At 41.3% G+C, this 25,580-nt stretch overlaps 1 protein-coding gene across 2 annotated transcripts in view; it reads right to left on the bottom strand.

Annotated features, from left to right (window-relative positions):
• pdlim2 (PDZ and LIM domain 2 (mystique)) overlaps positions 1-25,580 on the bottom strand; it is a 44,425-nt gene that overhangs the window by 12,146 nt on the left and 6,699 nt on the right. For both annotated transcript variants that reach the window (XM_078251564.1, XM_078251565.1), the window contains exons 2-6: positions 21,448-21,573; positions 19,450-19,601; positions 14,494-14,563; positions 13,866-14,017; positions 11,422-11,485 (exon numbers count right to left, since the gene is read on the bottom strand). In XM_078251564.1, the coding sequence (XP_078107690.1) occupies positions 11,422-11,485; positions 13,866-14,017; positions 14,494-14,563; positions 19,450-19,601; positions 21,448-21,540 (531 nt within the window). In that variant the 5' untranslated portion in view covers positions 21,541-21,573. The remainder of the gene's footprint in view (positions 1-11,421; positions 11,486-13,865; positions 14,018-14,493; positions 14,564-19,449; positions 19,602-21,447; positions 21,574-25,580) is intronic.

Raw genomic sequence — 25,580 nt, 5'->3', positions numbered from 1 at the left:
TGAGAATCACACTATGACGAGAACAAGCCTATGTCTGATTGGCTACTTAAGACACAAACAAACAGGAAATGGTGAACTGAAGTGACAGCAGCTGTTTCAAATCAAGGCCCATGGGAGACGTTAGGGACAGTGCCAGTGGAAGAGCTTTGAGTCTGGCTCCAAGCAAGCCACTCTGCATCATCATCATTACCACCCTGCAGCTTCAATTACAGGGCATGGGCCAGCAGCGCGCAGGGCAGATGCCTAGGGGAGTCTTTTATTTTGGGAAGCTTGACGCTGCTGTAAGAAAGTGCTACGACTGCTCGTTCACTGTCTCCACCACAGACACAGACATGACTGCTGTACTACAATGAGGCGGGGGGACAGCAGACATCCTGGGCTGGGTAATAATCAGAGCTGCGTGCAGTGTTTCCTATCCAGTAGTGTGCATCGGTGGAGGTCCTGAGCAAAGACCTGAGGCTGACGGTAACCTACTCGTTATCCACCGTCACTGATGGACCCTGCCTTGTAATTATGTCTGAGCGATGGTGCATCACTGTGTCCACATTCTGCAACAAATAAGACATGATTGTTTTATATCAAAAATCATGTCATTAACATTCTTTAGCTTTTTTTATTGCCTCATATCCAACTACATCTGCTTTATAAAAAGGTCTCAGACTAAATAATGATACAAGACCAGTGGGCTGATGGGTGCAGACGGACTACAGCTTCTATGGAGGCTGCTTCAAGTGATGAGCCCCTTTCCGCTACTCTCTATATGTATGCTCTAGCCCAGATTTAACATACATAAACTGTAAAGAGCAGTGTGGTTCACAAAACCTTCTCACATCAAGAACCCCTAAACTGACACAAATTAGACCACACATTAGATAAGATTTTGTCCCATGGTCCCCCATCTAATAGATTACAGAAAGTGTATGAAACCCATGACCAAAATAGCCATATACAGTACATTCATATTGAGTTACTTATGGATGGAGTTCTAGTGAAAATATAATTTTTCCTTTTTGCTGGGGACTCCCTGAAAGCCCCATAAAGACCCCAGGGGGTCCCCGGACCCCACTTTGAAAACCACTGTAGAGAGGATCTAGTTTTCTAACCTTAGGGCATGCTTAGTTTACCCTTTTTCAAAATAGGGATGTAAAGATCTTCATATACAGTACCCAGTCCATACTACAGTACATGGAGTAAGCCTATGAAATCAAGCTCAATCTTTTCAATCATCTATAATGCTCTCTACATATAAACTCTTGGCCCCAGCTTACACTGTGCAGCATTCAATAACATGGAATAAAATGACAGATCTTTGTGATTCCAGCGCTAATAATACCTCCCCTTCTCTCCATTTGTTCGACACGGCCACACACACCAGACTGCTCCAGATATAAACCATATGTACAAGATTAGAGGCCAAATGAGCAGCAGAGAGATGAAGACAACAGGATGACAGCGAGTATACAGTAATGCACGTTAGCCAATGTCAGCTTAAACAGAGCTGCCTTTAGTTTTCTAAATTTCTGCCATTTAGACTGCAATTTCCATTCATTTAATCTCAACTTTTGGTGCAAAATGACAATGACGAGAGTTGATGGAAAGATTTGGCAAAAACATCATGTCAAAGATGTACATTCTGTACTGTAATGTCGATGATTCCTGCAGCTGAGCACATGAGAAATGTGGATGAACCTGATCGTGTGTGAATTGAAATGGCAGTGTGAATACTTTAAGACCTCTGAGAGAAGCCAAAGCTGTCTCATGTGATCATTGTGTAGGTGGTCTGAGGGAGGCACTCACCCACACTGCCACCAAAAGTCAAAGACACAATGAGGAACGAGAAGAGTCTGAGCATTTATTTATTTATCCACAAATGGTGCTACAAGCAACACATTCTTCACCCCTATAAAATTCCCCACAAGGCTCCGACTGGAGCAGCGTATCAAGCTCATTAGACATCTGGAGTTCATTATGGTTGGGCTAAAATTGCTGGACTTCATGATAGTTTTAATTTATGGTCGATAGATTCCTCTTGTTTAACAAAAGGACAGTAACAACTGAAGGAAGATGAACTTAAACCAAGTGTGCTGACTCATGTTGAGCTGCGAGGTCTAGATATGATGCCACCTTTAACAGCTCATCAGTGAAAATCCCTCCATAAAGCTCTAATGGCCAATGAGCCTGACAGCATCACAACTGCAGTAGTTAGACAGAAAACATCTGGTATGTCTTACTCTGGTTTCAGAGGTACAGCAACTCTACTGTACAACAGTGCTATGCCTTGTCATGCAATACAATATAATGGACTGCAGCCTAATACAGATTTCTACGTGACTTTCCGTGAATTGGAAAAAACAAATCTAAAATGTCAGCAAGATGCATTTATGGTGTCTGGCTGTAGCAGAATTATTCTTCAGTGGTCAGTGATATTTTACCAGCTTAACAATTATGATTTATAAACAACAAATGCAGCTTTGTAACCATTTCCCTAAAACGTAGGTGTTGTTCTGTGTAAAGCCACAGGAATATATGCTAACATGTCTTGTTTTTGCTGGCATGAATACACTGAGGGGCAGTTATACACGTCGTTCCCTTGACAACAACTTTTGGAATGTTGACATACCGCTCAACCACTTTCCTAAGCAGCACCAACTAGTAAAAAGACCCATCTCTCCCGGCCAACATTTCCCCATAAAAGTTGCAGGGCCGAGTGTCCCCATGACTGCGCCCGGGAGCCCGGGAAAGCACAGGGAATCAAAAGTGCCCCAGTTTGCTTTTCCACTCCAGGGGAAAGAAAAACAGGCGTGCTGATCAATCAGTGGGGATGAGGAGAGGCATGCCGCCCGTGCAGGGGCCACAATGGACCCCAAGCTTAACGGCTACGAGTCCGCATGAAAAGGCCTTGCACTGTCCAGTCACAGAGCTCACTGTGCAGAGGAGAAGAAAACATCCCTCCACCGTGGCCACAGCCAGCACCACTCCCCCGACACTGGCTTGGCTTAGCACAGCTCCGGCCTGCCAAACCAAACAACAGCCCCACTCATGTCAGACCTTAAATAGTACATCAGTCCAAGCCATCATCCTCAAGGAGGACATATGCATGTCTGTGTTTAGTGCTGGAGGAGAAGCCACTCACAGGTGAGGTGCAGTCTCCAGTCCTGAAGAAAAATAATTTAATAACTCAAATATTTAACTACCAGTGCATGCAATATAAAATTTTACATCGACTCAAACTTTAGTTCTATCCCTGCATGCCAAGTCTCCATTTCTGCTCCAAAGCAATGACCACAGCTTTGCACTCCAGTCCACCACAACCTCCAGAATAGAGCTGGACAAAGCCAGCTTCTGGCTTGCAGGCTGGCCCACTGCGAGGAGAAAAGTGAACAGAGAAATGTATGGGATCCAGGAAGTATTGACAGATACTTACACTGCCCGCTCTGGATAAAGAGCTTGGCGACACATGTCCCACAGCCAAGGCCACTCCACCCAATTTAGCATCAAGGAGAAAAGGATTGGTCTGCACGGGTGTCACCCTGCAGGAGCTGGCCATCCTACACTAGGAGGGATATTTATAAAGCAACCACCCTGTCCCAGCACAGGCTCAGGCAGCCCACTAAGGCAACCCTCAGGAACCGCAAAGTGCAGAAACTGCAAACCCAGACATGGAGCCTGGTCCTAATGGCCCAGTGACGGGTCGTGTCTCATGAAAAGCAGTTTGGTTTTGGCCGAGCTCATCGCAACAGAGATCCCGTTGTGGTTATTTCTTGATGATATAAACAGATGCTCTGAATCATGACGGTGGCCGGCGAGCTCAGATACAATCTCATGCCCGCCTTCCAGGAATCTAGGATGCCTTCGCTCCTTTTGTCATGGTGGTGAGCTAGTAGATATTAAAAACGCATGATAATAAAACGCAGCCAGTCACATCACGGCATGACCAAACAAAAACTACAGTTTACAAAGTTACAGCTAATCACCTGCATTAATGCCACTTTTTACTCAGAAATGGAATGGACTTATTCCTACAGGGGTTTCCAAAACATGTCTATAGCAATGCATTTCAAATCTCTACAGTTTTCTTTGCATTTGTCTTTCCTTTTAAAAAAGGTGGTCAAAGATCAGGATAAGCTGGTTGGTTGAGACGGTTGCTTCGGACACTTCAGCAGGATGAATGCTTCCTGCAACAAGGACATGAACCCACACCTTCTGAATAAAAGGTCACTTTCCTTATTCAACATGCTAACCTTTAGAGCTCTAATCAAGACGTATTGTACATTTCCTGAAAAACATTTATTCATGTGGCCAAATGTTTATGATATGGGAAATGTAGAGGTCAATACAGACTTTTCTTGTCCTAAGGAGAAATTGTTTTACAGGCATGTGAAAAAAGAAACAACATATACAAACTATGGATGCACTAACCACGAACAAGAATCTAAATGAATGAGGCGGTCGCCTACCAATTGGAAGGTTGATGGTTGGTCGAAGTGTCCTTGGGCAAGAATACTGCACCATAGGTGTGTGAATGTTTATCTGATGAGCAGGTGGCACCTTGTATGGCAGCCTCGGCACCAGTGTATGAATGGTGCCTGTATGTAAAAGCGCTTTGAGGAGTCAGTAAGACAAGAAAAGCACTACTTAAATACAGTCCTTGTACAGTAGGTTGAAAATGTGTAGAAAAGGCCAAAAGTCTTCAATGAGGATGAAGTGCAGGTACAGTGATAGAATTGCATGTTTTAAAAAACTAATCCTAGCATATCATCACATGTTCTGTGTGGTGCTGCAGGCAGTTTGGAACATTGGACTCCATAATGAGGCACAGCGGACATTGCTGTGTTTTAGCAGCCACTGGGCTGAGCAGAGTGATTTGATGGCTTAAGTACAGTTTGGGAATTTCAGCGGGCTCCCTGGTGTCCACTCTGCTCACCCCCAGAGCCCCATCTCTTCCAGCTTCCATCACACAATGACAGGCCTTGTGACGCAAGGAAAAAAGCAGCACAAGCCTTCCACAGCCTCTGCCATCACAGCCACTATTGTACATAGGCTTTTTCTCAGGATATCCAACACCCTGGAAAAAGGGGGATCCTGTTGCGCATCCCACTCTCCTCACTCAGGGAGTCAAAACAAGGGTGGAAAAGCCTTTTAGGAGCTTTTCAGAGAGACTGATCACCTGATACAGCAGCACTCTGCACCTCTCAAGCAGGACAGAGGCCCTTGTCATGGAAGCTCCGCATCTTAGCGCTCACTGGGCTGCTGTGTTCCTGCCAGCCCGAGCAGCATAATGCACAGTGTGCCCATGGCAGGCCTCTTCCCAGCCATTTCCCCACCGAGTGCTCTGAAAGAACTCCACTCACTAATCACGGCACTGCGGCGGGAGGCTCGTCACCACTTTAAAACCAGGGTAGACATCACTTGGAGGAAGGGGTCAGCCAAAACCCAAAACTCTCATCCACTAAGCTGGATGATGGGAAACACTAAGGCTGTCAGCCATAGACAGCACAGCAGTCCATTTCCAAATCAGCTTTAAGACCAGAAAAAGTTTTAAAAAAAAAAATTAAAAAAAAAAAAAGGAAAAGAAAAAAGGATGGATTAATCAGCGATTACGTATCTCAAATTGCAGTCTTCTCATAACATGTAGCTTGATATTAATTCAAAAACACACTTAACTGACGGTTAAAAGAAGCCAAAAAATCCAAGTTGATATTGCACAAAAGACAGTAGGGATGTACTGTCTCCCAGAGGATACAAGACCATACAGATTCCAACATCAGAAAAATTCAGAGAAAAAGGGTGAATTTAAAAATGGTAAGGAGAATGGGAAAACGGGCGACTCCACAAATACCACAAACATGCAAGGCCTACCGGACGAACAGCTTTGACAGGAGCACGTCCATTCCTGAGGGTTCGCAGATGGAGCCACAACACAGCTCCTAATGTGTTTTTTGATAGGCCAATTCGGAAGTTTGCTGCTATGGTTTGCTCGCCACAGCCCCACTATAACTCCACAGTGGTTTTGTTTTTTAATGTGGTTTTGGATTGATGCTAAAAAACATCAGCATCTGTATTATACGGAGGCTTACAATGCCTTCAGTGAGAAATAATACACTGATACACCTGAAATGTGTTATCAGTAAGATGAATTGAGCAAGAGTATAATATACTGTTCAGTCTATTAGACCATTTAGCCAAAAGGAACTGAAAAATCCTACATTTCCCATAATGCAACTCAACAGTGTCAGTGGCACATAAAAACAAAGCACTTGACACTAGACAACTTCATCATCATTTAGTCTCCAGCCTACTGTCTACCTGCCTGAGGCGTCAGTTGTCCAAATGAACATCACATATCACCCTCATGTTAGCTGAATCTGCCTAAATGGCGAGCCAGTCAGAGAGCTGATTCATGTCTGCACACACGGACACCCTGCACACCCTCCCTGCTCTAAAACAAATAGGGAGGCAACATGCCATGTGGCTTTGCACTCGCATCAAATTAGTTTTTAGGAGGGACTCTGTCTTGCATTCCTAAAGACTGGGACCAGATTCATGGCGGTCATGATTGACAGAAGCATTTTATTTTGATAAAGACTTTAAAATGTTTTAAAATGTTCAGAAATGTATTGATGGCATCCTCAAAATAACCACTTTGACCCCAGTTACATCATGGCTAGCCTGGTTCATCTTTCTCCCAGTGTGAAAGAGATCAAGACTACTCTTGACGTAAGCGACCAGTCTCAGAGGGTGGACACCGCTGTGAGGGACATGTGCATCTGAATCCCATTTAACATGTCAACAACACAAAGAATCCCAAACTCAAAGAGAAAATTTAAAATGGACCTTGTCAGCCAGCAGCTTCTTAGAACTCAGATGCTCAAATGTTTTTAAGTTCAAACCTCTGCATATTTATCCAACTTTATGTTATGTCCAGTGTTATAAAAATGGATGGAATTCTTGTATGTTTTTTTCTGCTCCGTCATGTCGCACATTCTTTCAGTGGGACCCATGCTTGCGACTAAGCATGTAGGCATAGCTGAAATAGCTCATGATGAACTTTCCCACAGCATTTTCTCTCTTTAACTCACTGAAGTCTTTCCAGACGCCCAAGTCCCTTCTTGGCTTCGTTGCAGAATGGTAAATAAGCACAGCATAGTTTAGCCGCAGTCTCATGATAACCCCAAGTCTGTATTTTACCACATCATATTTTACTGCTTACAGAGACAAATGAGTCTCCATTCAGACAACTAAAAGGTTAAGGCCATTGTTTTGAAGGAGAGTATTTAGTTTTTTCCTTGGAGCTGGCTCTGAATGAAACGGCACCAGACTGTTATTCAGCTTAATGCCAGATATTTTCAAAAGAGACTGACCTTTCTAGTTCATACACTCCCTGCTATAAAAATGTCAAACCCTCTCCGTATCCTGCCATGACTGTGAAGTCCACATACAGTACATTGAGGCCAACAAACCTTTTGTAGGGCATCTTCTGTGGCATCAGAGTAACAATTCAAGAGGAAAGGCCAAGAATTGAAACATGTTATTCCTGCAGACTGCGACAGTGCAGTCAAAATAAATACACAGATCTACAGACGAGAGGACAACAACCTTCAGCTGTACTAACCAAGTGAACTGCATCCCAAATCACCAGCTACAGATGACTGACAGATTGGCATTGTGAGGTCATCACGTTTAAACATTTGTATGTATTTGTCCAGTATTATTGCACTACTCCTGCCGTGATATGATCATCATATCATCCAAAGTATGACATAGCAAACTTATTTTACAGCAGTCACAACAACAAAAAACCAACAGGCACACAACAAACTTTTGTTTTTGGTTGGAGGAGACCGAAATGTCATGCTCACCAAGAACCAATTGTCCACATCTAATTAAAAAACATGTTATAGCCGAAATTGCTGCTTTTCTTTAATAGGGTGGGCAGCGATTGACTAGACAAATGGTGGACAGTTCGACAGCATATCTCAGAAAGCTAAAAACTTTCTGAAGGAACGAATAGAGAATTTAGCTGGTTTAAATAAAACAGAAACCAACCTGTCTCCTCTGTGATAGAATGCAACTATAACAGCATACTGCTGTCAGACCACTCCCCTACTTCACTTGTATATAGAGCCCAAGGGGTAGTTAAAGGGACTCCTAGATGGAAATTTCATCCCAGATGGCTTTCTGATTTGAATTTCCTGCAATTTTTAGATGCCCAATTTGAGTCGTTCTTCAATACAAATACAGATGAGACCTCTGCTATTGTCAGATAGGAGGCCTTTAAGGCATACATCAGAGGCATGATCATATCTTACACCAGTTCAAAAACAAACAAACTCAAGTTGAAAATGAATGAGCTTGACCACAAAATGAGACAATTGGAAAGAGAGGCCTTTTTGGACGGCTCCACAAAAATAAAACAAGAACTAAAGTTACTTAAAGCCCATTACGAGGAAATTTCCACATCGAAAGCAGAAAATGGTTTAATCCAGCTCAAACAGAGTTACTATGATCAAGGTGAAAAACCGGGGAGATTGTTAGCCTGGCAAATAAAGAAATTAGATGCAGACAGGGCGATTACTGCAATTCAAACTCAGAGTGGAGCAATAACAAAAAACCCACAGGAAATTAATGATACTTTTTCCATCTACTATCAAATATGATATTCATCCGAATCCCCAGAAAGTCTGGAAACACAATCTGAGTTCATGGACAATCTTTATATTCCTTCCATATCAGACGATTTTAAAGAACAAATCGATAGAAAACTAGATGCCTCAGAAATTGCTAGTGACATTACTAATATGAGAGGAGGTAAAGCCGCAGGCCCTGACGGTCTTCCAGTTGATATCTACAAGATATTTATAGATAAATGAATTGAACCCCTTTTAGCTATGTATGAGGAGGCCTTTCAACAGGGTTGTCTTCCAGATTCCCTGAGGAGCGCGCTGATAACACTTATTTTGAAACCCAATAAGTCCCCTACCAATTGCACGTCATATAGACCTATTTCACTGCTTAACACAGATGCTAAGATTATCGCTAAAGTAATGGCTAGAAGACTGGAACCGGTGCTCCCGACGATCAACCCGCATCAGAATGGTTTTGTGAAAAACGGTCAAGCTTTCCATAATGTCAGAAGGGTGTTGAATTTAATACATGTGAGGGAGGGAACCCCTGACACCGCTATTCTGTCTTTAGATGCTGAAAAAGCATTCAACAGAGTGGAGTGGAGCTATTTATTTGATGCGGTATCGCACTTTGGCTTTGGTAACTACTTTCAAAAATGGATTGAGACACTTTATACTGACCCAATGGCAGAGGTCTCCACCAACTATATAATATCATCTCCTTTCAAACTCACAAGAGGTACTCGTCAGGGGTGCCCTCTCTGGCCAATGCCATTTGTTTTGGCAATGGAACCGCTTGCCATTGCGGTGAGATCGCACCCCTCAATTTCAGGTATAAAAGTATTGGACACCGAACATCGCATTGTAATGTATGCCAATGACACCCTTTTACTTCTAAGAGACCTACATAACTCAATCCTTAATCTGACTAATTTAATTGACACATTCGGGAAATTTTCAGGCTTTAAAGTAAACGAAACAAAATCCTCTATTATGTTCTTGAATAAGCGGGAGCGAATAAATTCAGTGATAAACCACCCTTTCAATAATGCGGTAAGTAGATTTAAATATCTCAGTATCACCATTAGCCCAACCATTAAATATTTAGTATCCTGTAACTATGATCCTATGATTTCTACAGTAACTGAATCCATGAATAGCTAATCATGGATCAATGCCAATCTCCCTATTAGGGCGTATAAATATAAATCAAGATGAGTATACTACCAAAGTTTTTATACCTATTTCAATCCATCCCTTTACCCCTGCCGCCACAGTTCTCCAAAATGAAGCAACTATTTACCAAATTTATTCTGGAGGTCCAGGTTGAGACTGTCACTTCTTTACCTGCCTCATGAGAGAGGAGGGTTACAATTACCCAACTTACAATGGTACTTTTGGGCTGCTCAAATTAGAGCTGCAATGTACTGGTTTTCTCCTGAACCTTACTTACCATGGGTGCAAATTGAAAGTATCTGCACTAAAGGCCAGCGACTTGACACTTATTTATACTCTGCATCTGTCAAAACACTGAAGCGGCTCACTGATAACCCCCTTGTGAGAAACACAATTAATGTCTGGCACAATGTACAGTCATTTCTTGGTGAATCTACTTTGTTTTCAGGCTTTTCACCAATATGGGGGAATGATAACTTCTCTCCTGGAAAAAAAGACCAAGATTTTAAAATGTGGGCAACAAAGGGCATCTGGAGGAAAGGAAACTAGCTTCATTTGAGGAACTTAGAAATGAATATGATATACCTCGGACACACTTATTTAAATATTTACAGTTAAGGAGCTTTGTGTATGCACAGACACACTCCTATATGCAACCCCACTTGTCCATGTTAGAAAACCTAGCAGTGAATAATTGTACTGGCAAGGGACAGATATCCTTAGTCTATAACATTCTGGTGAAAAACCATAAAGACACTGAGCATAAGAAAACTCAATGGATAAATGACTTACAAAAAGATATCTCAGGAGGAGGACTGGAGAGAGGTGTGCTCTAGAGCACAACTCCTAACAATAAATACCCATCTCAAACTGATTCAATATAATTGGATTATGAGAAATTATGTTACTCCGGAAAGACAGAATAAGATTAATCCAAATATTCCTGATATCTGTGTTAAATGCAATGTTGAAAAGGGCACTTTATTTCATTGTCTGTGGGACTGCCCTGAGATACGAAAGTTCTGGAATTAAGTTATAAAATGTGTTTCTCAGATGACCTTAAATCCAGTACCTGACAATCCTGCACTTTGCATTCTTAATTTGTATCCCAAGGACTGTATGTTAAATAGCAAAGAGGAAAATTACAGACTTATGTTTAGTACAAGCTAGAAGCTTGATTTCTCTCTGTTGGAAAGATGTCAAGAGCCCTTCTGTTGGTCGCTGGCTGAAAGAACTATCAGCATGCCTTGTCCTTGAAAAGTTAACATACACAATGAAAAAACAATCTGCCGAATTCAAAGAGATCTGGAATCCCTTTTCTTGCATTCTTGGAGAACTGTGAAGTTGAGGAAACTCTAGAAACTTGAAGGTGATATATCCCTATCGATAACTCCTTAACCATGTGATGCCAAGCTGTGTATGATTATATAATGTCGTTACCCAGTTTTATTTTGTTTGTTTTTTCCTTTGGGGTGGGGGGAGTGGATTCTTTTATAGTCTGACTGTTATATGCTTTGTTAAATGTATCAACATGTATTTTTGTAACCTTAAAATTCAATAAATACATGTTTATAAAAAAAAAAAAGAAAAAAAAAGAAAAAATAATTTTAAAAAAAACAACCTGTGACAGCGGTCTGGACAGTCGGTGACTCTTCTCCACTGGAGACCATGGACGCAGCTGGACACTAGAAGATAAAGGCAACAGAGACTCAACCATACATGTTTGATTTTGGGGTTGGCAATATACAGTATAACATGAGACAGACAAATGTGTCAACCCTCTGGGAATTTTTTTAAATCATATATGTGGTAAAGTAGTTATCCTTTAATATCTCTGGGTGTATGAGGCCATTTTGCAAATCAATCAAAGTGGGACAGACCAATTGAAATATTTGATTTATATGACTTTTGCATCAATGTGATTAAGTACTTTAATTTGTCAGCCAAAAACAGAAGTTCCTGTCTGGTATTTCATCTATTCAATTTTCAAATGATCTTCCAAATGTAGTATAGCCACGAAATAACTTAATGTTGGGAAATAAAATTATTAATGTGATTTTAAAATTAAACTTTAAAATTAAACATAAGCCTTTTTTTCCATTCACATATTTTAATGCACATTATGAAGTATTGCGTTTGAAAATCTAAATGGAAAAATTCTAACAAAACTTCCTCGATTTGTGCAAAAATGTTTATACGCTCGCTTGAGTGGTTTTGTGCCTATGTGGATAAATAGTTGATGCTGAAGGGAATATGGAAACACCTTTGCAGAATACGTTCTTGCGTAACAAATATTCTTCTTCACTCACAGGACTGATCAGCTGTTTTAGCTGTCAGCATCTGGCATTCATTTTTTTGTATCCGGACAGCATGAAACAAGGCCAATACTAGCCGACATGAATAAACAATTAAAACTTGACCAACTGAACCAAATTCCCGAAGACCTCGTAGATGGTTAGATGGCCAAGGTGACGCGTTTTGTTTTCTTGTTAGCAACCTCTACTTCTTCTACTCTGTTTACTGGCGGATTCCAGCCATGCGTAGCCTAGAGCGACAACTTCTGACCAAACTACGCTGTACCTGAGTTTTTTCGCTCCAAACGAGTTTATGGAGACGCTCCTAATTTGCATTTCTTTTTTGCAACATTCCAAAACTTTGCTTAAAATTGGCTTGATAAATGAATGGAAATATGGCTAAAGTACTGGCGGTTCCCCGTGCCGTGAAGATCTGTACAAATTCCAATTTGGTGCAACAGTAAACTTATATTTTGAAGAACCAGTGTTCTGCACAATTTTTACTCACAATAATAATTCCGGTTTAAATGGTAAATTAAGATGGTAGAAAGCTTAGTCAGTCCGGACGAGGGAGAAAAAAACTGAGTTAAATGTGACCTACTAAGAGGTATCCAGGAGAGTCAACAAACGGCCATGTGCCGAGAGAGAGCGCGGTGAACGTTCCACATTCTGCCTTTTGTTAAAGTGAATGCAAACGGTGGAATGTGATATCCTGTGCATATCCTTTGTTACTACAGTACAATCCCATGGCTCCACTTTCGGTCTGTTATTCCCCTACCTATTGACTCTGGGCCTGTTGTAGAGTCAAGAGCGCTTGTTGCAACCTTTTGTCCAGATATAAGCCTATTGAAGCAGTGAATGGACAGGTTTCTGAAAAAGATTCAACTGTCCATCTGAAACGACGAGCTTTAAAAAGGCCAAGACTTTACCTTAGAACCTGTTCATGCTGAAAGGATGATTGTCCAAACTGTAATTTAGATTTTAGTAACCAGATCAAGTGTGTGACTTCAGTACAATCTTTTACTTTCGTTACAACATTGGTAAGCACGGTAACAATGAAAAAGCGGACAAACTGGCTGAGGGTTCAGCATCTGTCCAACAATTCAAAATGTCACAACTGACCTAATAGGTTCCACTCATGCTTTATATTTCAAGCATTTTTTTTATGCCCACAGTGGATTCTTCATTAGAGGTGGAATCTACCTTAAAAAACCTTCTTGTCATCAAATATTAGAGATGGCCCGATACCATTTTTTGCTTCCAAATACCGATTCCGATACCTGAACTTGCGTATCGGCCGATACCGAGTACTGATCCGATACCAGTGGGTCATATATTTTATTATGTTTTAACAACTGTATACTACTATCCCTGTATGGATGTGATATTATTTCTATCTTTGTTGTCGGTCTGGCTCAGGTTAAACTCTTTGTGAAACATGAACAATGAACGCCACAGAACTTTTTATTATGCAGTTTGACAGTCAGTTATAACGGAAAAAGAACATAAACTACTTTAACATAGATTTTCTTTAGGGCTTTATTACGTGGTATCGGATCGGTGCATAAACTCCAGTACTTCCCGATACCAATACCAGCGTTTTAGGCAGTATCGGAGCCGATGCCAATCTCTATCAAATATGCATTGAAGCTAATTATATGACAATAAATAAATAAATAAATAAATAAATATGCAATAAACCCAAATTTGACCAGCATGCTTGAACATTGCAATGCTGATCTCTACTACTACAGCAGGTCAAGCGAGTTACCTCTTGTTGATGGTCGGTGTCAGCCTCTCCCTCTTCCCGTCGGGGCTGGGAAAAGGATCTGGTGAATAAGGTCCAGGGGACAGCGACGCAGGGCTGGAGATGGTGTACTCTCTGTAGTTCTGATTCTCGTCTCTACTCACTATTACTGCCTCCTACAAATCATTAGAGAAATGCTATTGCATTGGTATCAGATAAACGTAACTTGATCTTTACGAGTGCATTTTTGCCACACTGTACACTGTAGTAAATGTCATATTCTTAAACCGATGTTGTACTCAGTAGCACCATGTATTGTATGCGTTGCTTTGGGAATCTTTATGATCCCAATAAAACACAGGAACAAGCACTAAACCACTGCAATGGCTTGTATTGCTTCCATCTTGAGGGAAAGTGAAATAAGCAGATATGTGATAAACAGATGTGTGATGCATGCATTAGTAGAAATGAAGCAATACACCCTGTATGGTCAAAACAACACATTATCCAAATAAAGCAGGCACTGAACAATGCCAGGGATCAAAAAAAAAATGTGGAGTCCACTGTTCTAGACATCAAGTTTCCATTTGATGTCGAGTAATCAACACAAACTGTAGACAGATTAAAGCTCCCGTGGAGCTGCACCACTGACCTGGAAGCGTCCGGTGAGCTGCTCAGGGGTGCCGATGCCGTTAGTCTGTCCAGGGCTGGGAGGTTCAGGTCTTAAAAAGAAAGAGATCAATTGACTGTCAACACTGATAATATCTGCATACATAAAGTCTGACCACATCACTGAATTTAAAAAGGCCCTCAACACCCATACAGGTGTTTTCAGTTAATGTGGCTGATTGGACCTCTACCCAGGACCAGAGGTGGAAAGTAACGAAATACATTTAGTCAAGTTACTGTATTGAGTAGTTTTGTTGTGTATTTTGTATTTTTCAAGTAGTTTTTAAAAATCGGTATTTCAAAATGTACTTGATTACGTTTTGCAGCAGTCAAGACAAGCTTTGTGATATCCCACAAAATCACCAAAAACAGTAAGCCATTTTCTGAAGGGGGGGTTTATTAAAAGTTAATGTTAGGGTTAATATGCCCAGAGAAAAAAAAGAGACGTTTGAGAACGTGCCACCTGACATCAAATTAATATTGATCAGAACTGAGTTGAGCCTATTGGTCCGGCCCTCCACAACAGTCCCCGTTTCTCATGTGGCCCCTTGGGAAAATTAATTGCCCACCCCTGCTGTAGGACAACGTATGTAGGAGACTGGCTACATTAATTCACATACATCTAATTAGCTCATATGGGCTACTTAGGTGTGTAGAAGCTAGCTGCTAGTCTGGGCTGTGAACATTAGGGTCTAACCCATTTATAGAGTCAAAACACATGATTTGGCCTTGATTTGCATTTTAACTGTTGTTTATGTTTGTGAAGAAAAGAAGGATGACCCTCAGAACTAACAATGTATGGTACTTTCACTTTCAATTGATTGTTTGAAAACGTTTTATGGGATGGTCTGAACTAAAATTGCACATTATATCTTTCTAAGGGTCTTAAATGTCGTGTGTGACGTGTTACGTTATTACATGTGTATACATTTGTATAGATGTTTATACATTTGTATAGATTTTTCTTTAATTAAAAACAAAACAGTTTTGGATTTATGACCCCTTGTCCTATTTTCACTACATAGGAGAGATTCTCTCTCCCCCCCCCCCCTCCCCCTTTTACAGTTTTTTTTTTTTACTGTAACTAAGTAACTTTTACTTAAAGTACATTTTAAATGAACTACTTATTACTTTTACTAGAGTAATTTTTCAGATAGGTAATTTCACTTGTACTTGAGTAATATTTTATCAAAGTATTGGTACTTTTACTTGAGCACAATATTTTAGTACTTTTTCCACCTCTGCCCAGGACTGTGTGGGTGTGGTTAGACTGACTGAGTGACATCTTCCTGAGTCCCTGTTAGTGCTGTTACACCTGTGAGGGCAGGACAAATGACACCTTTATCATTCTTATTGGGAAATAATTAGTGACCTCATAAGTTCCCATCAACACTTCGGCCCACCTTCACCCAGAGCAGAGTCTAATCAGCCAGAATAACTGAAACCACCTGTGCGGCTTTAAAAAAGGAACTGAAATCAACTAAAAGGTATTTAAAAACAGGTCTGAATGACATTCTGGACAAGCTGATACTGTACTCAAAAGCATGTAATATGTTCAAGAACTTGAAAAAAAAAATAATGAGTGAAGAAAAAGGGTCATAAGTGTAAGGAAGTACAAACAAAAACAATTTTTTACATCCATTTTGCTAATGTCATGGCAAACGGCCATTAGTATGTTCCCATGAATCTACTGCAGAAGACGAGTATTGCAGACTCTGTACCCCTTTTGAAAATATTCTCCCGATGGATCTCGTCTTTCCAACTAGTCACTTTTTGTTTGACTTTCTTAAATAGAAAGTGCATTCTGTTAGCAATTCCACCATTCAATTCGGAGGGGAAAATATGGGTACAAGCGCCAATGCAAACACACAGTGCCCCCCCAGCTGCAGGGCCAGAGGCTGACAGGCTTTTGGTTGAGCCCGGGGTAATGAGGCTCACAGGAAGGCCTGGATGCCTGTGGTAAATCACCCAGAAACACACCTCTTGTGGCCTGGGCTCCACATACATACATACAAGAGAGAGATGGCAAGAAGACGGAAACTGATACAGCAGCAGGAAGACATTTCTTCCCGTAGGAGAGATATTAATGTGGCAGACCTGAAATACTCATTGCTTTGAATTAGCAACTGTCCAGCAGAGAAATACTTACCTTGTGCTTTTAAACTTCCATTTTCTACGTACATCTGGTCTTTAGACCATGAGATGTATTTTAGGTCAGTGATCAGATCAGTGTCTAGTCTGTAGCCGATGACCTCTGGTTACAGGTCTTCATAATACAGTAGAAGAATTTGCTTATTAGTAAAATACAACCAACTGTGACTTTATACCACACAGTGCACAGCTGTCTCGAAAGAGACCTAGAGTTAACCTACCTAAGGCAGATTCGTCAAAACATGTGCATTGGAAGAATACCTCTTCATTCTGAGAACTGAAATATCAAAAAACTACTTAATATTGCCAGAGGATTCAAATCCACAAGAAGCAAAACGGTACATACTGTGTATACCAAACAAGCAGAGACACAAAAACTCTGCCTAAAAACTGCCAAACTTCTAGGGAACTTTGTTCGTTTCATTTAAGAATAAGTCAACAAAAAATGTGAATCCATGACCAAAAATTCAATGGCAACTTTCATGGTTTTTGGTACTCTGCTACAACACGTTTTGATCAATACGAAAAGAAATTATACTTTCCTAGTCTCGCATTGCCAGACCTTCCTCCACAGCACTCCAGAGGAGGGTCTGGCTAGTCCACATAGCACTCCGGGATGGGAGAAAAAACATGCTCTGGTTTATTGGCATTTCTTTAAACCAATCACGATTATCTTGGGCGGCGCTAAGCGCCGGACACAATGACGGTGCCTCTGCAAAATAGCCTCGGGAAGGAACTTGTTTTGGTGGAACACGTGCATGTTCAAAGGTTGTTTTAGTCTTGCAACAGAAAAGTCAGATTGGACCGATAGTCTAGCTAGCTGTCTGGTTTCACCCTGCAGAGATCCGAGGATAGAGCTGGGCGATATAGAGAAAATCAAATACGTCAATATCGATATTGTGGTGATATTGTAGGGTTGACTATTGGTGCTTTTAAAAAATATTTACACAATGAGATTTGTGATAAATAATCATGAGTAATGTGGATATAATGATTAAGTGCGTAAAGGCAAATAATAAAACAGCTTGTAAGTCTGGTGAGTTGACAAATGACATGATGTCACTGTAATGCAGCCTTTAAAACCAGGAAAAGACAACACTTGTGTCATTTTTGCAATATTACGATATCCAAAATTTAAGATGATATCTAGCCTCATATATCGATATAATATATTGCCCAGCCCTATCGGAGGAGCAGTTAACCACAGTCACACCAACACAAAGAAAGCAGAAGGTAAGGGACATCCGGCCGAATTTCTGGCGGCACCTGAACAATCTCATTATCAAAGAGGAAGCTTTTTTTACTGCAACAGCATAGCTGTGTGGTAAGGCTATACCCATGAGTTGTTCTGATGGCCAACTCAATTAGAGAGAGCAACAGAGTGAGTGAGAAATGGGTGACAAACGCTTTGGTCAACGTGACATCATCCGCAAAGCATCAATGAACAATGAAGTCCAAAGAAGTGCAAACAAAGCCCGACTAAAACATTTTCGGGGTCAATGACAAGACAGCGATGGTGCGGTTCCTTTGTTATGTAAAAATAACCCCAGTTAGCAAATGTCTGGGATGAACATGTTGTTGGATGCACCAACAATAAACCACTGCCTCTGTATAGAGCAGCAGACATTTACACCTAAAAAGCAGCGATGATGCGCTGATGGCAGCTCCCTCCAGTGGGCAACACCATCTGTGGGATGACGGCCAGTAGACACATCGCTGCTGGTTTGATGAGAATAAACTGCCAACCAGATGTTGAGCTGGAAAAAAGGGAGCGCTCTCAAATAAGCACAGAGCAAATCAAATGTTACAGATTTGTGCTACTCAATTATAGACCTCTTAAAAGCTTGCCTGAAGGTAATATGCTTGTTGAGAGGTATTAAGACAGAAGCCTGTGAGGTATATAAGAGTCTTGGTGCCGTAACCCGCCGACTGTTAACAGAGTGGGATTAAAGACAGGGCAGAAGTACATGGTGGCATTGTCCTGGGCAGGCCAGAAGTAATGGTGTTGTTTCTGGCTTGGTAGGAGACATGAGGTCAGCAGGGAAAAATTCACTCACATGGATGTGGGACATCCAAGGAGGATGCATGTGAAAGCACACGTGCGTGTGAGAGAGAGAGTGCGTGCAAGAATATTATTTATATATATATATATATATATATATATATATATATATATATATATATATATATATATATATATATATATATATATATATATATATATATATATATATATACACACACACACATACACATATATACACATACACACACACACACACATACACATACACAGAGAGAAGGGGGTGGGGGGGCAACAGTGACAAGAAATGAGAATTTAGGGAGGACCTTTAATCAAAATACCAGCCAAGAGCAGTCCTGGCTCAAAGGAAAACATCTTTAGTAGCCAACTCCCCATCATCCAAACAAGGTCTTGGCAAATCTCGGAAACAGCGTTTATGAAAAAAGACCAGGAAAGGGAACAATGTGACACTCGTATGCTGGCATTTCCGCTGATTATAATCACTTGTTTTTGTTTGTACAGTGCCTGCATGATAAAGTTAAAAACCAAAAAAAAAAAGATGGAAGCTGAAGCGACTTTGGTCTTGGCACAAACACAGAAGATTAGGGGTATTCATATGGGGAACTATGCTGCAGAAGGTTGCATGGCACTGTATGCGCGTTATGCTTACAAATCCAACATAAACATACTGTATGCATGACATAAAACCGCAAGTCATGGAAGCAGGAATATTTGTTTGCATGGCAGATCTGCATGTCAGCATACCTCTCCACCACCAGCTGCAGCTGAGTCTTTGAGTTCTTGATCTTGTTCTGGGCCTCCACATTCAGCATGTCTGCCGTGTTTTCCCTGTTGATCTCCAAGATAATATCACCGGGTTGCAGGTCTGCCTTCTCTGCCTTACTGCCCCCATTGACCTGTTGAACAGAAGAATGAGCTCCAGTTAGGTCCTACTGGCCCCAGGTCCTGCTCTAAACATAATTTGTGGATGCTATCCATCTGGCGAGTATAGACAGCTCTGTATCTTCAAGCTGTGTGGACAATTTGTCAGTGGCTGACATTCAGTAATAATTAACGAGGAAATGAGAAACTGTGTTGACAAGTAGCTTCATACTTTTGCCATAATATTCTCTCGCTCTCTGCGCTTCACACACATGGAACGAGGCAGTGTTGGTCATCAGCGGACAGATTCATGACACCCTTTGGCGGAGAAGCCATTAGTGTGACACTACTTAATGGTTTGACTGGGCCTGACCTTTGCAACCAGCCTCACCACATGTCAAAGCCAATGCTATACCACCACATCAGAGGGAATTCCACACTAATGGGGTGTAACATGGCGTCCAAGCCACCACTTTAAGCTTGGTTCCCGTGTCCCAGGCATACACACCCAAACGCACAGGCTTACTAGAACAAAAAGGCAAAATGAGGAGACTGATGCCGCTTAAACTTTAGAGAGAAGTATGACATTTGCCACAAACAGTGCTCGCCGCAGAATTAAAAACAGAGAGACAATTAAACAAAAGAATGCAAAACAAAGAGCCAATCAGAGAGGATGAAAGACTCGTTTTTACATCTCTACAGGAAAAATGGATGCAAAGAGTGCACCAGTCAACAGGCTGTTTGTCAGTTTAGCCAAGCAAGAGGGGCAGAGGTGCCATGTCTGTGGGCTCACTCAAGAGGCAATTAAGCGTTGCTCTGGTGACCCACAATATTGCGTGCCTTTTCTGATCAGGACACGCCTGGTTTCACATAAACTAAGAGCAGCTGGGGGTTCTTTTCCAGCGTCAGTGCCAGAGTGAAAACGGGGGCAAGCTATCTTTCAGGCCAACAGGAATAAAAGAGGGCATCCAGGTCGTCTCTGCGCCCAGTGCAAACCACTTGAGATGGTCCAACACTATGGGGGTGAGGGATGGTGGTGGGGCAAGACCAGAGGTTTCTCAAACTGGGCTTTGCAAACCAATTTCAGTGATGCAAGTTTCTCTCTCAGCAGGAATCCCTGTCACTTCAGAGAACCCGTTTGATATTTGAGACAAGCAAATGTGCTGGTGTTGTTTACTGGTTAGCAGTAACACAATCACACTCAATGCAGACGTATTCATGGGAAGACCTGTTTTTTCTAGCACAAGTTGTCAGGAGGGGTCAAACAATAAATGCTTTTGAAGTCAACGTCTGTGTGAAGCACTGGTGCCATGCCATGAGTTTGCCATAATTTATCCTTAATGGTCTGTACTAAGGGAAGTCTGACTGGAGGAAAACCGGCTGACGTGCAGATGTAGGACCAGAATGTGCAGACCTGGGTGTCTCTGGCATGCAGAAGTTTTTTTTTCTGGCGGTGTTTACGGTGTGCCGTCTGCTTACAGTGGTAATGTTACCACTACTTTTATTCCATTTTTTTTTTTTTTTTTACTAAACACTGACTGGGAATTTACTGATGCACGTGGTTATGCACGCGAGATGGCAAAGAAACACAAACCCACATTCACAGACTGCACTCATGGATCAGGAACCCCTCACCTCCCACTGTAACTGTAATCAGTGGTTTCCTTCTAATGTAATCTACTTCCATTCTATTCTAACGGGTTCAGCAGTCAAGGAAATAGGTGCGAAGCAGCCCTCGGACACAAACAATGACAAGAAAAGAGACGTAGTGAGGAGGAAGTTGACTTTGCATGACATGCCATTACAGGCTGCGTTTTGACAAAAACAAGAGGATATGGTTCGTTAAGGTGTAACGAGTTTTAGCAACAGGGCCGCAAGTACCTTTGATACAGTTATAGCCTTCTTGAAGTCCCTTCCTCCAAATATTCTGAAGCCCCATGGTGAAGGACCGATAAGGTTCACCGTCAGCGCCATTTAGTGATCAGTCAGCACACACTTGTCGAAACCCTAGAAGATGAAGAAAAAACAAAACAAAAAGAGAGACACAGGGAGCATGAGATTGTGTGCGAGTAACACGTGGGACATAAAAACATGCACGGCTGAACGTTTACAATTTCATCAGAGTCACACGTTTCTCCTGGCAAGGCTGTATATCAGATCCAACAGGTGAAGACAGTGAGTATTTGCATAAGCCGCCTTTGGTCTCCAGCAACACTTCACTTCCACTGGCCTAAGTCCCCTTGACATGGATTGTGTTACCACATCAAATAGGAATGGGAAGAATCCGAAACCAAAGACACATGACTAACATTGCTAAAGTGCCTTCAAAGCAAAAGAGTTTCATTAAATCCAAATGCTCTTTTGGGACAAGGGAAACCAAACGCAAACAAAAAGCCGTGCGAGCACACGAGGAGCTGAACACTTCGTCGAGTTTCTCTGTGACCGTGGTATTTAATGTGCATGTATACTGTGGTGTGGCATGATATACGGCATCAAGTATGGCAGCCCTTTAAGACTTGTTTATAAGAACGGGCTGTATATACAAAGCTGTCTAACTATTCAGTCGTTTCTATTGGTCCTTCATGGATATTTTGTTTGAATGGTTAGGGTTTGCACAAAAATGTATGGATTTTGCTTTCCACAAAGTCTGTTGTTAATTTGTCTAATCTAGTGTTTAAAATCAAACCATTGGAGACGCCAATGTATAGTGAAACCATATGACTTTTCATTGTTTCTATTATCTTGTAGACAGATGTTTCTGGAATGACAATGCAATATTAAGAGAGAACACTTTGACATCCTCCACAGGCCTGTTTGATTTTCCATATGGGAGAAATCACTTCATTAGAATGATATGCGGGGGTTGACAGTCAGCACTGACTATCATGTTGTATGTCATGGATCAAGATTCTGTTGAGCTTTTGTTCATTACTTTAATCCATCACAGATCTACATGGCTATATGACAAGACAGTCAAGTAACAGATCCCCCAGATGTAGAGCGTTAATTATCGGTGAAGTTTGAGCTTTCAAAATAGTACACATTGCAAAATCATTATTGGTGATGACAAAGTGTTGTGCGCTACTGTCTGTGGCAAATAGATTGTATTCCAGCAGTCGGTAAAACCTCCTGCAGGAGCTCATCTGTGTAGACGTGAAAAATGAGGATCCATATGAGTAAATACTGTGTGCTTTCGGCTCTTGGATGGCTATACAGCTTCAGGTTGCTTTACTGTAACTGCTCTACCACATAGCACCTGCAGGTGTTTGGCCATTCCTGCCATCAAATTCTCGAGTTATCATTTCACCCTTTGAGGAAATAATCAACAGATTAATCGACAATGAAAATAACAGTTAGCTGCAGCCCTCAAAACTTTAACTGTTTTAGGAGGGGAACCAGAACCAGATTAATTAAAATATCAGTGGGCCAAAACTGCTGCAGAATACGCTTTAAAGCATTGGAATAGTTACTCCGATGATGCTTTTCGACCTGATAACCTGCGATTTATGCGCCAGTTTGCTCAGACTCCGCTTGTAGCTGTGGATGAAGTTAGTCGGTTGTATGACTGCATGAGGAGACAAGAGCTTTAAAACACAATCTTAGTGTAACAAGTAATATGTAGTTGCACTCATAAACAATGGCATAAGCTATTTTAAGTATAGACTGCCTCTCCCTTCAAATAAAAAAAAAAAAAAATTGTCTACACCCAAACAATTTTAAATCACCTGTTGCTCAACTCCCAACACAAACAAAGTTTCTTGCATCAAACTGACAGTAAATACAGAACTTACACCTAATAGTTAACGGTTGCATTCTACAGAGACACAATGCCATGCTGGATCTGTTTTCCAGATCATCAAGTATACGCCTTAATTTGGACTTTTTGGTAATTATTATCACCATAGTCCCTGCTGTCATTTAAAAAGTCCTATGCATACTTCAGTAGAAAAAAGCAAAGTCATACAGAGGCATAAAAACATTTAGCACAATAGATAGTATCAAGTAATTACAGCCTTACAATGTTTTTGCTATATTGGTTAATCATGGATTAAAAGATGATTATCTCAATACAAAGTTCACAGTGCACTGCATATCAGATAAAGCAGACATAATTACATGTTCTGCTTATTACTCAATGTCTATAAATAAAGTGATAAGTCTGATAATATGCAATGTTTGTTATCATTGACATAGTTTAAAAACAAAAGTTAAAAAAAATATGGGAGGAGCAAAACTGCTGGAAAGACCCAAGTGGAGCTAGGACATCAGCCATACTACTCCCCTAAATCGTTCCAAACACTGGCCCATTTCATCGGCTGCACATTCCACAAGTGTTTGAGACACGCAGCGCAGACCCGGTAAGTCATTAACAGGCTGGGCCAATTAGCAGGGTTACTGGGCTCACCATCATTAGGGTTTCTTAATTGCAGTGGACTCCAGAAGTATGTGCAGTTGTGTGATAATGAAAGGGAGCAACTGCCCCAAAGTTCCCCAGCCTCTGGGGGTGTCAATAACTTCCATGAGCTTCTGCAGCTTCTCCTATAGAGCTGCCATTACGGACCGAGCACCCTGCTAATTCTCTGTGTAAACCCTCACTTTTAGCATCATAAAAGCGCTAGTGGTGGATAATGTTGAAGTGAAAGGATGGTGAAAGTATGCAGCAGAGCGGACACAGAGCGGAGAAGACAAACAACACGAAGTGGTGGTGAGGATAAGTGGGCTGTGCTTAATTGGCCACTGATGAGGTTTAAAGACTGTACTGCTGCTCCCATAAACCAAAGGGCTAAAACACACTTTAATGAAACGCCATTGCACAAAAGTATATACAAAAGCCAATACCCATAAAATGTGACTTCTGTTCTGGTGACATCTGCTGCCACGCCAATCTGGCAGCACAATGGGAAGAATTCTAGTCATGAAGTCATTTCTACACAGCAGGAGATCAGCATGAGGAGGATGGAAACTGGTACTATAGGTGTAATGAAATACTCTCACTTCCAACTAACACACAAAGGAAAGGTTTACGACTTACCTGCATTCCTACATTCCTAGAGTACATGCTAACACCACGGTTTCAAGTTTGACAAGCCACTTTCACACAGCCTGTTGTAATGGCAGTAATGTTGTGCTGCTATTCTGCCTAGCTGCTCTGTAATTTAAAAAATAAATAAAAAGAACTAGTCTAACTGCGTCTCAATCACTGCTCATGCGAACGCATTTATTCTCCCTTGTGGGGGGGAGGGGCTTAGGAGACCGTTTTGGGCTTCAGCGGAAAAGGGGGTGGGACTGAGAAGTTGTCAAATGTTCAAATTGGCCAAGTCCTGGATCTTTGCAATCCTACCTACAGCACCTTTAAAGCGCTTTACTGGCACACGAACTAAAGTGGCTGTACAACAAATCAAAAAAGTTAAAATTTAGGGAAAACCCTAGACATTGAATGTTATGTTCTGGCACAAAGTCTTAGCTATTGCAGCTCGAGACTTACCAAAAATATTTCGATTCACATTGTTCAAAGACCAAATCTCAGTGTTGCTACTCTGCATATAAAGCGCCGGTTGGGGTGGCAGGATTGATGAGATGTTCAGCAGGTAAACAAGACCATAATGAGCTCAGACTGCATCTCAGTTTCTATTGGGACATTTTCACTCTCCGGGGAAAATCTGAGCCCGTTATGTATATACTCAATATGTTGAAGACCTTTTGGCACTTGTCACATTTGGGAGTGTGTCCCTACAGGAAAGAGATCTTGGGGAGGTATGAAGGGGAAGAACAGGCCTTTCGAAATATTGGATTTGAGACTCATTGCTCCGACATGCAGAGCCTCAAGGGTTTCATTGGTAATTTGTATCTGTAAAATGTTTTCAATGATACATTTTGTGCCCATGGTGAAAACTTTAAAAAAAAGGACACGATTGTGTCAAAATCAGAGAACTATATTGATTTTCTCAAAATTTTGGTGACACTAAAACAATATTTTATAATGCTAGTCTTTGACATATGTACAGCAGAATTTT

Source organism: Sander vitreus, chromosome 5 (genome assembly GCF_031162955.1).
Source record: "Sander vitreus isolate 19-12246 chromosome 5, sanVit1, whole genome shotgun sequence".
Taxonomy (NCBI): domain Eukaryota; kingdom Metazoa; phylum Chordata; class Actinopteri; order Perciformes; family Percidae; genus Sander; species Sander vitreus.
The sequence above is the reverse complement of the archived record's forward strand: the minus strand, read 5'-3'. Positions and strand labels throughout refer to the sequence as shown.